Consider the following 13,944-nt stretch of genomic DNA (forward strand, 5'->3'; position numbering starts at 1 on the left):
CAGCCTCCATGCCGATGGCGTGGCCTGCTCTCCGCTTCCACTTCCTTTTTCTCAAAAACCAATTCCGCAAAATATCCCTCCTTGGTGGGCGACTCAGGCTTCCTTCCCTGAGACGAAAGTGACAGCAGCCACACGCTTGAGGGCTGCCCTGCCCCCCCCCCCAGTTCCCCCTCCCGCTCTGTTTCCAACCCCTGAGTAAGAAAACAAAACACAGGGCAGGGCCAGAAGAGTAAAGTTAAACTTTACTTTACAGTAATTTTTCTATATACAAAGAATTACAGTACATATTTATGGGGATTCCTAATACAGGGCTCCCCCTTTTTTTTTTTCACTAGGAATTTCACTTACAACTGACAACCTACAGGGCCGGGGGTGGGGCAAATAAACCAGTGATGGACCTCAGCGGGCTGCCCCCTCCCCCGGATCTCAAGGGTCGCTCACTCGCTTGGCTGGGTGCTCTGCCAGGATGCGCCTGCCCCCCCCCTCCCCTGGCCTGTGCACTCATCCATCCGCACGCACCCTCACACACACAGGCAGCTCCCGGGAACCTGGCACCTGCCCTTCCTGGGAAGTCCAAGGCACCCCAACCCTTCTCCCTCCTGTGGCTGTCACTCGGGGCTCACCTCTGCCCACTAGGACTATAACCGACACCCAGGGAGGGGTCACCTGCTGCCCTGCAGAGTCTTTGCACGTCCCAGGAGAGCGGTGCTCGGCAGGGCCTGCCCGTGTCTGTGTTTTAATGTGCCGAGCTGGGATGAGGTTGCTCGGGCACGCTTCCTCCCAGCCTGTAGGCTGAAACACACTTTCCCCCTGCGGTCAGAGACTGTCCCTCCACCTTCAGAAGCCAGAGGTGCTCCCAGGAGAGCCAGGGAGGGAGACAGCTCCGCACCCTCTCCTGCACATGCGCCCTGGAGCCCTCCGCCAGCCTGTTTTGGGGTTGGGGGTTGTGCGCATGCAGGTGGCAGGCGAGGCGCCACAGCCCAGGACACCCCCGACACCACTCCCTACTCTGGTGACACGAGGGGCTGTGTGTGGGCTTCCCCGGAGCTCCCCAACCTGGCACAGAGCCTGGGGACACCTGTCTCCAGATAACCTCTTCCTCGCCAACAGGAATCTGGGGGTTCTCCAGGCTCTCGACCTTTGGCAGTGCTTGTTTGTACCAGGATATTAGCACCATCATTGCATTGTGTGTGTGTGTGTGTGTGTGTGTGTGTGTGCGCGCGCGCGTGTGTCTGTGTGTGTGTACACAAGCAATTCCCTATTCTTATTTCAATTGATTTGATAGCCATCTCAGTCCCTAGCGGCCCGCCTAACACTAACTGGCCACAGCCACGCCAAGCCTCCCGCAGCCACGCCAAAGCGCTGCGTGATCTGGAATGTCACAGAGGACCAGGGTCACCTCCCTCCTGCCCTGCTCCCCAGCCGAGGTTAGGGCTGGGGGGGGGGGCCCTCTGTGACCCCTGGGGGAAGTTCTAGGACGCGTGGCGAGACTGGGTCTGCTGCGGGTGGAGATGCAGAGCAAGAGGATTCCCACAGCCACTAAGGGGGGGAGGTGCCAGGGAAACCCAGGGGGCTCTGAAAGCAACAGTCCCCGCCTTCATGGCCTCCAGGGAAACTAGAGCCCCACCCCCCCCTCGGGATAATTGCTCAGGGCTTGTCTCGAACTCTCCGGAGACCCCTGGTGAATCACCAGTGTCCTGTCTTGCACAGAGATGAGGGGGGCTGCTAAGAGAACGCTCACTCTTAGGTAGGCTCCAGGAGCCTACGCACAACGCCCCCGGTTTCAAACTACCCACCGACACTCACTGAGGGTGTGAGCCCCCCTTTCCCTTCAGCCCTGAGGGCATTTAAATAGCCCCTACGTCACCTGGCCACCCAGCCCAGCTCCGCAGACCAGTCCGGAGCCAAGTTCCTGGTGACAGTGAAGGCCGGGAAGCCGGGAAGCACCGGGACTGAGGGGGTGTCGCGTGAGGGGCAGCCTGTTCGGTCACTTCATCCCCTCCCAAAGCCCACTGCGGAGCCAACTGCTCCACTGGTAAAGAGAATTTTTTTTTTTTTTTTTAAGAAACACAGCCTGTGCACACCCCCCACCCCCCGCAAAGAGAAAAAAAATTCACAGTTTATTTCATGAAACAAAGAGCTGTGGTAACTGAGCACGGCACAGCGGGGAGTCTGACAGTGCAGCGAGGGGGCTTCTGCGCACAACTACGGCTGACAGGAGAAAGGGACAGGACGGCACCAGGCAAACCCTACTCACATGACCTAAGGGACCTACGAGCTGCGGCGATGGACCGATTATTCTCATATTCTCACACATGATAAATACTTAATAGGATGAACGTTTCAGGCCCAGGGTGGGTTTCTTTAAAAATATCTTTCACTGTTTTAAAATTCTTTCCAAAGAAAATAAGCTTCTTTGTTTGCTCTCCCTGTGGGGCAGGGGAGAGTCCTGCCTCTGATGGGGGAGAGCCGAGGGACAGGGAGGTGCCCCACCCCGCACCCCACAACCCCCATGCCTCGCCAATAGCAGAGACAGACTTTGGGAAACAAAAAAGCAACTTCTTTACATCTTAAAGCGCAAATGCTTGTTAACGACGATGATTGTGCCCTGCTCCCAGGGCCAGAAGTGCCCGCAGTTGGAGGCAGGGAGGAGGGAACTAGTGTAGAACAGACTCCCGCCGGGGGCACCGGCCCTGCCCCACAGGCCAGGGGAGAGCCAGCAGGTGGAGGTGGCCGGCGATGTTGGCAAAGCAGAGAGGTAAACACGTTTGGTCAGGGGCGAAGGCCGGCCAAGGCGCAGGAAGGAGCTGGGCAAACAGCCCTTCCTGTGGGCAGCTGGGGAGTGGATGGTGGGTGGGGGGCAGGTTAGCACCAACAGACTGCCCAGCCCCGAGGCGCCCCTCTCCTGCCCGGTGCTGCCTCCACACTGGGCCCCCCCGGGCCTCGGGTCAAGGGAAAGGGCAAAGGATCATCCTCTGGCGGGATCTGGCACGCCTGCAGGGAGGGGCCGGGGCCACCCCCTCCCATGCCCGCTGTCCCCCGGGGTCTCTGAAATCCGAAAGCACCTGAGTGTCGGGGGCCAGCGTGAGGCGGTCTTGGGAAGGAGGAAGGGCAGGGAGCCAGGGGCAGCTCGCCAATTGCCTCGTGGCACCGCGGGAGCAAGGTGGGGCCGGGGAGACCAGCCCACCCCAGCTGCCCGGGCCAGCACCGACCTTCAGACTCTGCCCCGCATGGGCCCCACCCCCACGCAGGCATGCACACGGGCCTGTGCCCACAGCGGCCGCCACCACAAAGGACATGGGGGAACGGGGGTTCTGAGCCCTGGGCCCGGCAGAACTTCCTGCCGCTTTCTGGTCCAAATTCTGACAAGAACCCGGGCTCCCAGCGGCTTGGATCTCTCAGGCCCGGCCCTGACCTAGCACACAGGCGTGCGGGGAGCCACTGCGGACTCTGCGCGGCCCACCCCGCCTCCCCCGGGGCAGACAGAGCCTGTAGCGCCCCCTACCTTCCAACCTGACCAGAATCGAATCCCATGCTTGACTCCAGAGTGGACTCTTTATTTTAAATCGACCATGTAAAGATGAGGGGGTGGGGAGACCCAAGCCTGTCTATCTCCTCGGCTGGGGCCCACCGGTATGTCCAGACACAGCTCACACAACCACAAGCCCCACTGGCTAATGTCACAAGAGTTCTGAGTGTTGGGACACAGGGAAGAGGAACAGTGGGAGAGTGTTGGGGTCTGTTTTCTGCAGGGTGGGGGAAGGAAAGACGGATGATCTCCCGTTCCCCCAAAGCCCACGGCCAGCTGGACTGGCCAGGTGACATGGACGCTATCATTTCTGCTCGGACTCTGCACACTTGTGACCGGAAGGAGCCTGGTTAAGAGCTGGGAGTGTGTTTTGCTCTGGCTTAGGGTCTTGCCCTCTTCCGAGGGACCAGCAAGTCTGTGCCAATGTCTGTGCACTCCCAGGGGACCAGCAGGACTGTGCCCGGGTCTGCCCAGCCACCAGGGGCCAGAGTCCAGAACCCGGGGAGGCCTTGCCTGGGGCCCAGGGCCTCTGCTCAGAGGTGGGCAGCTGCTTCTCTTCCGTGGGGAGGGAGCTGGGGGCCTTCCCCAGAGGCCTGTGGGACACCCCGCTCTTGGCAGCGAGCCCCGAGAGCTGCTGGCCTGCGGCCATCTGCTTCACCTGCTTCAGCAGACCCGTGGCCTGGAGGGGAGCCCCGGTGGGCTCGGCCCCGGCAGGGGTGCGCCCCGAGGTCTGAGTTGCTGGCTCATACAGAAAAGCCTTAGTGGGGGGCTGAGGAAGAAGTCTGGCCTGGGTCAGTGACTTGACAGCTTGCCAGGGGTGCTCCAACGGGGCGGCGGCTTTTCCCGGGGCCTGGAGGCCAGGGTCGGACACGCCGCTCCGCTCACCCCCGGCTCTGCTGGCGGGCCAGGGGCTGGGCTCCAGCACGGGCATCTTGTCCCCGGCCTGCGGGCCGGCATCAGGCGAGGCTGCGCGCTCCTTATGGGCAGGGGTCAGGTCGATGAGGTCCATGACCAGCGCGGCTCTGTCCTTGGCCTGGGAGTTCTGATCCACGGGCCTCAGCGCCTTCTCCTTCGCCACCAGGCTCTGCACCACAGCTGATAAGACTTTGTCAGGAGGCGGCAGTCTCTGGGACAGGGCTGCGTGGGGCTTCTCGGGGGGCCTGTCGGGCGTCTGGAGCTTGGGCCCACTGGGGAGCAGCAGTCTGTCCGGCGGCCGCAGTCGCAGGCTGGCAGGGCCTGGGGGTTTCTCCAGGGCCAGGGGCCGGGAGCCGGCAGCACCTCTGGGTTTTTCCAGCCGGGAATCAGAGGCTCCCGGAGGCCGTTCCAGTGGCGGGGCCCTGACTGAGCTGGAGGCGCTGGGGCTGGAGACGGGAGCAGGCTTGTCGGAGGGCTGGGGCTGGGGTCCTGTGGCCGCCGCAGGGGGCCGGTCCGGGGCTTTCTGGCCAGAGGCTGAGGAGGGGGGTTTGGACCCTGCACCAGCCGAGTCCCGGCCCCTGTCCACGGGCTGGGGCCTGCAGTCAGTCCTGCCAGGAGGTGGCCGGTCAGGCTGGGAGGGCCGTGGGCAGGTGCCAGGCAGAGCTTTTTTGGCCAGTGAGAGTGGCTGGGATGTGTTGGCAGGAGGCTTCTCTGAGGCCGCGGGCCCCTGAGCGGCCGTTCCCAACGCAGGCCCGGGTGGCAGTGGCGCGGGCGGCGGCACATACTCACGGATCTCCCCGGGCTCCAAGGGATTGGGCCCGCAGGGGTCGTGCTCAGTGCAGGAGAGCCGCCCGTCCAGCTTGGAGATGAAGAGCATGCCCTCGCGGTGCTGCTTGCAGAAGGAGCTGGGGCACATCTCACAGAAGGACGCCGCCTCCTTCCCACAGATGTCACACTGGTGCCAGGGACACTCCCACTTCCCTGAAAGGCAGACAGGAGAGGGGGTTGACGAAGGCCGCTGGGCCTGCCCCCAGCCTCCTGGCAGTACTGCACGGGAGAACAGCTCAGCGGACAGACACAGGTAGAAAGAACACAGGTCTGGGCAGGCCTGAGCTGAGCCCGAGTGCAAACGCGCAGCGGCTGGATGCCTGCAGGCCGCTCAGCCCTGACCGGTCTGGCACGCAGCTCTCTGCAGGGCTTTAGCCATGAAACTCCTGGATGGCTAAGACGAACAGGGGAGGGGTGACACGGTCCTCTGCAGTGACTCAGCCCCGAGACCCAGGTGAGCTGAGTCCTCAGCACTAGTCAGCCAGCACCCCAAGTGACCTCCGACACCACCCCGGCCCGGACTGACCAGGCCACCCCGAGGGGAGAGGTTCTCCTTCCCCTCTGCAAGCTCTTCCAGGTCCTGAAAAACTTCTGACCAGAGAAAGCCACCGCCCCTGCCTGAGGTCACCAGTGTCGCCCCCATCACAAGTCCTGTGTGCCGCTACCAGGGCTGGGCAGGTGCCCTGACTCTCCCTGTGCCCTGACTCTCCCTGGGCCAGGAGCCCCAGAGGACAACTGATGCCCATTTACTCCTCTCTGACTAGAGAGATGGCCAAGCCTCCCTCATCCATTCCTGGGGCCCACTTGACAGTGCTGGGGACATACGCCACGGCCCCTGCAGGGGAAGCTTCTGCATTAGCCTGCTGAGCGGCAACCTGGGCCCTGGTGCCTGGTGGCAGGAATGGACCCCGGGCCCCATGATATGTGGCATGGACTGAAGCACTGCAGGCCCCTGCGTGACCCCGCCTCTCCTCCATGGCTCACGCTCTGCGGGTCAGCAAGTCCAGCGGCAGCCCCACGCCTCCACCTACACGCCCTCCTCCCATGAGGCCTCTCAGCCAACACTCGGTTTCCTGCTCTGCAGCTCTGGAGGATGAGATGGCTTCACCCCCGCAAGAACCAGCAGAGACAATGTTCACGCCTGGCAGGCAGGTTCACTCCCACCTGGACATAGCCGGGAGCCCTCAGCACGGGCTCTGGGTGCGTCAGCGGGAAACACCCCTGGGAATGGACTCGGCCACCCACCTGCGGGCCGCTTGGTGAGGTTGAGGCAGTCGGCGTGGTACACTTTGGGGCAGCCTGGCTTCTTGCAGGACACGAGCTGGCCGGCGTCGCCGCAGCTGAAACACTCATCCTCGCGCTCCTTGGTGACCTCACCCTGGGTCCGGCGCTTGCCCTGCTGCTTCTTCTTGAATTTCTTGGACTTCTCTTCCGTGGCGATGGGCTGATTCTAGAGGGCAGACAGTGAGCAGTCAGCATTGTGGTGACATGCGCAGAGCGGGAGCTGGACTCACTCTCTTGGGAGACAGGGCGAGTCACACAGCCACACATGGCAGGAGCATCAGCTGTGACCATGCGACACCGACTCCTACCACCGGCATGAAACATCAGATGGGAAACTCGCCTTTCGGGACCATGCAGGGCAGGACTGGTGCGAAAGCCGCTCCCCTTCCTAGCTGGCGAGATTCTAATGCTGACTCACTCCCAAGGGAGGACTGATGTGTGTGCGGGAGGGCTTGTGAGATCCGGGAGGAGGCAGTGGCAAGTGAGCGTGTGCCAGAAAGACAGCACAGTGCTTGCTCGGACTTGTGCTCCGAAGCCCAGCTCTGATTTGAGAGCGGCCCATGCCTCGTTGGCAGACTGGGTGCTTTTCCTTGCAGTGCTGACCTAGGAGCCCCAGGGCCCACGTGAGAGCACGCCAGTACCCGCCAGCCCTTCGTGTCTCCACTTCTATGTATCTGTGCTCAAATTTCTCTCTTCCTGACTCCTACGGGGAAAGGTGATCCTGGAAGGATCTTCGGGATACAGACATGTACATTCCCAGTACATTTAATGCCATCAAACTTGGGTTCAACTACCCTTTTTTTTAAAAAAGAACCCTTTTAATGTATGAATGCAACTAGACACGTAAGTAGCCAAACCACTCCATAAAGAATAAAGCCAAGGCCCAATTTAGGATAATGGCCCTTATTTATTGAAGAACTGGGGCCGAAGAGCTAGTACAGCAGGTAAAGCAATCGCCTTGCTTGTGGTCAACCTGGGTTCCGTCCCTGGCACAACATATGGCTCCCCTGAGCACTGCTAAGAAAGAGTCCAAGGTTAAGTCTGATCTAAAAACCAACACTAGAGCCAAAACAGATTAACACTCACCTTCACCTATAACTGCTTAGTCACTACTTTCTCTAGTTATTGATTTCTATGCTAATTTACATATTTTTAACTTCCTTTTCCAGGGAGGTTCCCTAGCAGTTCTTACGGGGCCATAGTGCGCTAGGGTTTGAACGTGGGGCCTGACCGCTCTGAGCCAGATCCCTGGCCCTTCCTTTTACTGTAAGGTTGATTTCAATACCATCATCAGCATGAAGGGCCACTTCACACAACTGGAAGGCCAAGTGGAGTCTACTTTGGATCACAATTAAACATTAATCTGTGGGCCAGAGCTAGCAGTACAGCTAGCAGGGTGCTTGGTGTGCACATGGCCAACCAAGACTTAACTCTTGGGACCCCCACATGGTTCCCCTAGTCCCCCCGGAATGCCTCCTGAGTGGAGAGCCAGAACTAAGCCCTCAGCACTGCTGAGTGTGGCCCCAAAACAAAACTTACAAACAAAACCAATCAAATCTGTAGTGTGATGTGACAAATGTTTAGTTTGTTCTGGGGGCCAAATCCAGAGATGCTCAAGAGTTGCCCCTGGCGGGTGCAAAAGACTATAAACTGCTGGGGATCGAACCTGGGTTGGCCACATACAAAGCAAGCACCCTCCCTGCTCCACAACTGCTCCGGCTCACAAATGATCCGACAATATTTAACAAAAGCATGACACCGTCTTGCAAATAATTCTTACAGTTACAGAACTATAATTCAGTTCACATATACATACACAGAAAGTTTAGACAAAAGAACGTTTAAACTGTTACCACAGTCAGATTAAGGGTTCTACACCTATATGAGGTGTGAAACTCCAATAAAAATCTTAAAGTTAGCCGCAGATTCTTTGATTTCTTTAGATTCAGGGAGAAAAAAGAGGAGGGGCGAGATAGAAAGAATGGGAGGAAGGGGAAATTAGAAAGAAATGACATGGCAGGAACCGAGTTTATAGATTACTAGTGGGCAAACTGTTTTAGCCAGAGAGGTATTAGCGAGTTAAGACTGCTCAAAACACTTGCACAGTGTTACTGGGCCAATCCTGAAAGAACCCCTGGGAGGTAGGTCAGCCCTAGAACACCAGAAGGCTCAGCAAACCGCTAGTGGCCCTATGGAACCTATTGAATGTCATTATTTCACAGAAACATCTTAGAAGACCATCAGGAAGCCCCACGAACGGAAGGTAGGAAGCCACACCACTATTCTGAATGCAAACGCTTGGAAGGTACCTTTGGCCTCACACCCAAAAAGCCACTGCAGTTCGGAGCTCCACATTTGCAAACGGTCTTTCCATTCCCAAGACACTCTAGGTTGTAGTTGAATGTGAGTTCAGTGCCTGTATTAACAAATGGAGCAGATATTAGTACCTATGGCTTTCACTTTCACACATTATTTCATTACTCAACAAATACACAGTTCCAATTATTTTTGCTCGTTTGGTTTTGGGTCACTCCTAGCTCTGTACTCTAAGGGTGCTGGGGATCAAACCCGGGTTGGTGGCGTGCGAAGTAAGTGCCCTACCCGCTGTACTAGTGCTCTATCCCCAGGATATTTACACAGCAACGAAACTGTCAAATCTCAGGAAGGCTTCCTACTGCACACCTGTGTTATCATCTGTGAGGAGATGAATCACTGCTGGGCTTGGCAGAACACTGGACTTCCTCAAGAGCTGTCTCTCGAGGACTAAGAAGGAAGTGAGACTGGCCAAGGGGCAGAAGGATTGGCCTTCCCCTCAAGTCTACTAGGGAGTCAATGAATGTGGGTGATTTTGTTCACAGTATATATATATATATATATATATATATATATATATATGTATGTATGTATGTGTGTGTATAAAGCATGAGCAAGGGATTGATTGAACTTTCATAAATTTAATGCACTTATTTTATACACAACTCAACTGTGCCACAAATACAAAATGACAAAATGACAGGAAGGGGCAGGACAGTGGGGAATGAGCCTGCTGTGCACGCGGCCGACCTCAGCCTGATCCCCAGCACCATCCAGGGTCACTCCCCTGAGCCCAGTAGAAGCGCTCACTGAGCAAATCCAGGAGAAAGCCCTGAGCACCGTAGTTGTGGGCCCAAAACCACACACAAATATATACACACACACACACACACACACACACAAGATTGGAGAGGTGCTAGGCAGGATCTGCGTGTTAAAAGTAGGTAAAGGGGCTGGAGCGATAGCACAGCGGGTAGGGCATTTGCCTTGCATGCGGCCAACCCGGTTTCGAATCCCAGCATCCCATATGGTCCCCTGAGCACCGCCAGGGGTGATTCCTGAGTGCATGAGCCAGGAGTGACCCCTGTGCATCGCCAGGTGTGACGCAAAAAGCAAAAAAAAAAAGTAGGTAAAGGGATGTTCTTGATAACCTTTTGGTATCAATATTGCAAATCACAATGCCCCAAATAAGGAGGCGGGAGATCAAGAGAGGGAGAGAGGAAGAGGGGGACAGAGGAGGAGAGGGCGGGGGGAGGGAGAGAGAGGAGAGAGGAGAGGAGAGAGAGAGAGAGAGAGAGAAGCATCTGCCATCGAGCAGGCGGGGTTGGGTGGTGATGGGAGGGAACCTGGGGGCCATGTGCTGGGAACTGTACACTGGTGGAGGGACGGGTGTCGGACACTGTATGGCTGAAATCCAATCATGACCAGCTTTGTAAGGGTCTGTCTCACAGTGACTCAATAAAAGTAAAAATAAAAAGAGAGGGAGCCTGGAGAGGAGACCCAGGAGTACGCTCTGGGGAAGAGGAAGTGCTGTAGCTATGACAGTGGACAGTCAACAGACGCCCAGACACTTAATGCCGGGACTGCCCAGACACACTGGGTTTCCTGATACGACGCCCGACAGGGGTCTCACCTGCTTTGATGTCGCTCAGGGCGAAGAGGCCCACACGGGTGTCCCCGTTCACAGACCACTTCTGGGTTTCACAGTTGGGCTGGCAGCAGTGATTCATGAAGCGCGCGTAGTTTCCTTTGGGGCCCGCGTCGATGATCCGGTCCTACAGTTCCCAAAGATTCTGCTCATCAGCAGCCCGAGAGCCCCGCCCGCCGAGACCCGGACAGGGGCACGTCACCCCGAGGCTCTCTTCTCTCTGACCCAAGCTGCTGTCCCTCGGCAGCGCCCTTCCCGGCCTGGCAGCCTGACGCCGCTGTACTGAGCAGCAGCAGTAGCCCATCCCGGAGGAGCCATCGAGGACGTCAGGTACGGATGGGGGGACCCCTGCCCCTCCCCGGACCTAGCAGCTCTGGAGGTGAACCTCACCAAGTGCATGAATTCAAAGAGTGTCTTAGTTTGAGAAGCACAAGGGTAGAAAATGATTCTTTAGATTTATGGCTTCAACTTGAATCCTGAAAGACTTTGTACAGGGTAAAGAATGCCCGAGCTGCGTCACTGCCGTTAGCCATAGCTACAAAGGCAGCCGCGGGCCTTTGTTCCTACTGTGACTTCAGGCCCAGCCACCTGACAGACACGCAGGCTGAGACACCCCCGACCTCACCCGGCGGAGCCCTGGAAGGCACCAGGCTACTCACTTTGTCCAGAGTGAGCATGTAGAAGTTAGTGATGTCGTGTTCCTGCGCATAACGGATCCGAGCTCTGCATTCCTCTTCATCGATCAGCTCTCCCACATACTCGTTTACAAATTCACCCTAGAATAAGAAAACAGCGCTTGACTTCAGGGCAAAAAAGCAGAGCCACAGCCACCAGCACGTCTTAAAAAAAAAAAAAGTTTCTCTTAAAAAAAAAATATTTTTAATGAAATTAACACAAGATAAACAGTTAAAAAGTTGTCCATGATCGGATTTCAGTCATACCATGTTCCAACACCATCTCTTCACTAGTGTACATTTCCCACCACCAATGTTCCAATCTCCTTCCTCCCACCCCCATGCCCTTGCCCTCTCCCTGCCCCTTCCTCTCCCTCTCTTTTGCCACCAGCACGTTCTCTACCTTAGAGAGGGCAAGGGAACTGACACCTGCTCCGGGCCGGAGTCCACAGAAAGCCTGTGTTCCTGCTGGGTGCTAGGAGTCACACGTCCCCATGTGCATAGGGACTCAGCCAGCCCATCCTCCTGGTGGCTGCACGAGGCTATGGAAGTCTGTTCCCTCCCTGTCGCAGTCTGCCATCTCTGGTAGGCCCCGGGATATTCCGAGCACGAACTCTTCTGGCCCTTGGCCTGCCTGCACTGCCCTGTGCGACTGCTCCCGCTCTGGCTGGTCTGACTTGGTCTTGGCCTTTCTCCTCCAGGGTGATGGGCTACGTCCATGCAGGCACACGGCCAACAGAGACTCCCTGACACTTGGTGAGCCCAGAAATAACGGGCAGAGGGTGGTACGGCAAGCCTGAGCCGAGCATGGAGTACAGATGGCAGACAACGGGAGAGGCCACCCCACACCAAGGCATTCGCTAGAAACAGGCAGGACCCCCAGTTTCAGCTGGAATCTTCCCTCTCCCACACGTTCACGCTCCCTAACAAAAGGGTGTCTAATGGTTTTCTTTCACGCTCTTTATGCTCCGTGGAACTTGGGGGTGGGAGTGGGGGGCTGGCATGGCTGGCTGTGCTCAGAGGTCGTTCAGACCAAGGTGTCTGGGAGCCGCCTACAAGCAGGCCATGTACTCTAGTTCGGTGAGGTGCCGCTCCCCTGAGTAGACGTGACTTGATTCGCATGTTCTCAACACTTCTCTGTCACCCACTCACTTCCCTCTCTAAAGCGGAGATCCCAGGGTTTCCACGAAAGAGCAAGTAAGACCACTTCGTCCTCTAGGAATTTCCTCACTTTCCATTTTCATACACAGGGAACAAAATAAAAAATAAGGACTTTTTATTTTTTGTCGTCCAGAGTCATTCTTTCAGATGGTTTCATAAGATCCCCCGCTAACACCACGTGCTTACTACCAACAAGGGAGACATCTTTTCTTTACAGAATGCTGCGTATCAGGAAACCATCACAAGGCCTGCGCTTGGGTGCACTTGACCCAGCACGGCCTCAGAGCCAGGCGTCTTTCTGAAGAGGCCCCGCACGCAGCTCCTCGATTTAACTATAGCCACTAGGCCCCATTTCCTTACTGCAATTTCACAAATGTCTCCTCTAAAACCATTTCTCATTTTTCAAAGGGAACTCAAGAGTGAAAAGCCAATGTCCTCATGAGGACCTGAGGCACAGAGGAGACAAGCGTTCTCAAGCCTGGACGTCTCCAGGGGAACAGAGCTCGCTCGGCCCTTCCCCCCTCAGCAAGCAATATCTCACATTCATCAGAACGGCTGAAAAGGCCTCTTAAGCTGCTTCAACGTAGGAAGACCAAAAGGGTGTGTGTCTGGGTTTCGGAGGTGGGCGGTGCAGAGGGAGGGTGAGTCCCTTTTCCCCACCTTCTTGATGTCGGTCTTCGTGCGCAGCCCCCAGCCCCTCTGCAGGGTGCGGAAGATCTCCACCTCGGGGTACTGGCGCTTGGAGAAACACTGGTTCTGGCAGCGGCCCCCGGCGGGGCACACGGTGGGGTGGCACTCATACAGCAGCATGCGGTTGATGCACTCCGAGTCGATGCCACAGGGGTTCTCGTCGGTCGCCTTACAGTTGCAGCGCGGGATCTCAGACAAGTCCGCAGTGAAGATCTGGACCCTGCCGATGGGGCGATTCACCTGCAGGAAAAGCACACGCTTGCTGGAACACCAGCACTGCACCGAAAGCCGGCTCTGGGCCTACAACAGAGGCAGATCTATGGACGAGGCCCCCTGGTGTGGCCGATATGACTCTGAGCTACGGAGATTTAGAGCACTGGGCTGAGGGATGAAGCTGAGGGACACAGCGTGGCCCTGGCTGAGTGTGGCACTGGCTCTGATGCCCGACACCTGGAGAATCTACAGATTCATCAATATTCGTCACAACAGCTAAAATGGGAAAACAACCCAGCGTCCACCAGCAAATGAATTAATAAGGAAAAGTGTTTTGAGTTGGAAAAGGGAAAAAGAGGGGTTGGGGAGAGAGAACACAAGGAGGGCGCTTGCCTTGCATGTGCCTGATCTGGGTTCGAACCTAGCACCTGATAGGGCCCCCCGAGCACAACCTAGAGTAATTCCGGAGCACAGAGCCAGGAGTACCGTTGAGCAGCGCCATGTGAGACCCAAAAACAAACAAACAAACAAAAGGCTTTTTGCACTGGAGATCGAAGCCGGTGTTTTCTCTTCAAGGTATCCCTTCCCCTCTCTCCGCTCCCTTCACATTTCTATAAACCAGTCAAGACAAGGATCTGGCCCTCTCTGGCCAAGCAGTCAAAGTCAAAGACAGCAGAACACAGTTGCTA

The 13,944-nt window shown here is 56.8% G+C and overlaps 1 protein-coding gene across 8 annotated transcripts in view; it reads right to left on the reverse strand.

The window, feature by feature from the left end:
• Window positions 1–221: 221 nt before the first annotated feature.
• NSD1 (nuclear receptor binding SET domain protein 1) overlaps window positions 222–13,944 on the reverse strand; it is a 114,935-nt gene continuing 101,212 nt past the window's right edge. For all 8 annotated transcript variants that reach the window (XM_055128470.1, XM_055128465.1, XM_055128466.1 and 5 more), the window contains 6 exons: window positions 13,013–13,282; window positions 11,177–11,293; window positions 10,503–10,644; window positions 8,866–8,972; window positions 6,518–6,722; window positions 222–5,425 (listed from right to left, as the gene is read on the reverse strand). In XM_055128470.1, the coding sequence (XP_054984445.1) occupies window positions 3,834–5,425; window positions 6,518–6,722; window positions 8,866–8,972; window positions 10,503–10,644; window positions 11,177–11,293; window positions 13,013–13,282 (2,433 nt within the window). In that variant the 3' untranslated portion in view covers window positions 222–3,833. The remainder of the gene's footprint in view (window positions 5,426–6,517; window positions 6,723–8,865; window positions 8,973–10,502; window positions 10,645–11,176; window positions 11,294–13,012; window positions 13,283–13,944) is intronic.

Source organism: Sorex araneus, chromosome 2 (genome assembly GCF_027595985.1).
Source record: "Sorex araneus isolate mSorAra2 chromosome 2, mSorAra2.pri, whole genome shotgun sequence".
NCBI lineage: Eukaryota > Metazoa > Chordata > Mammalia > Eulipotyphla > Soricidae > Sorex > Sorex araneus.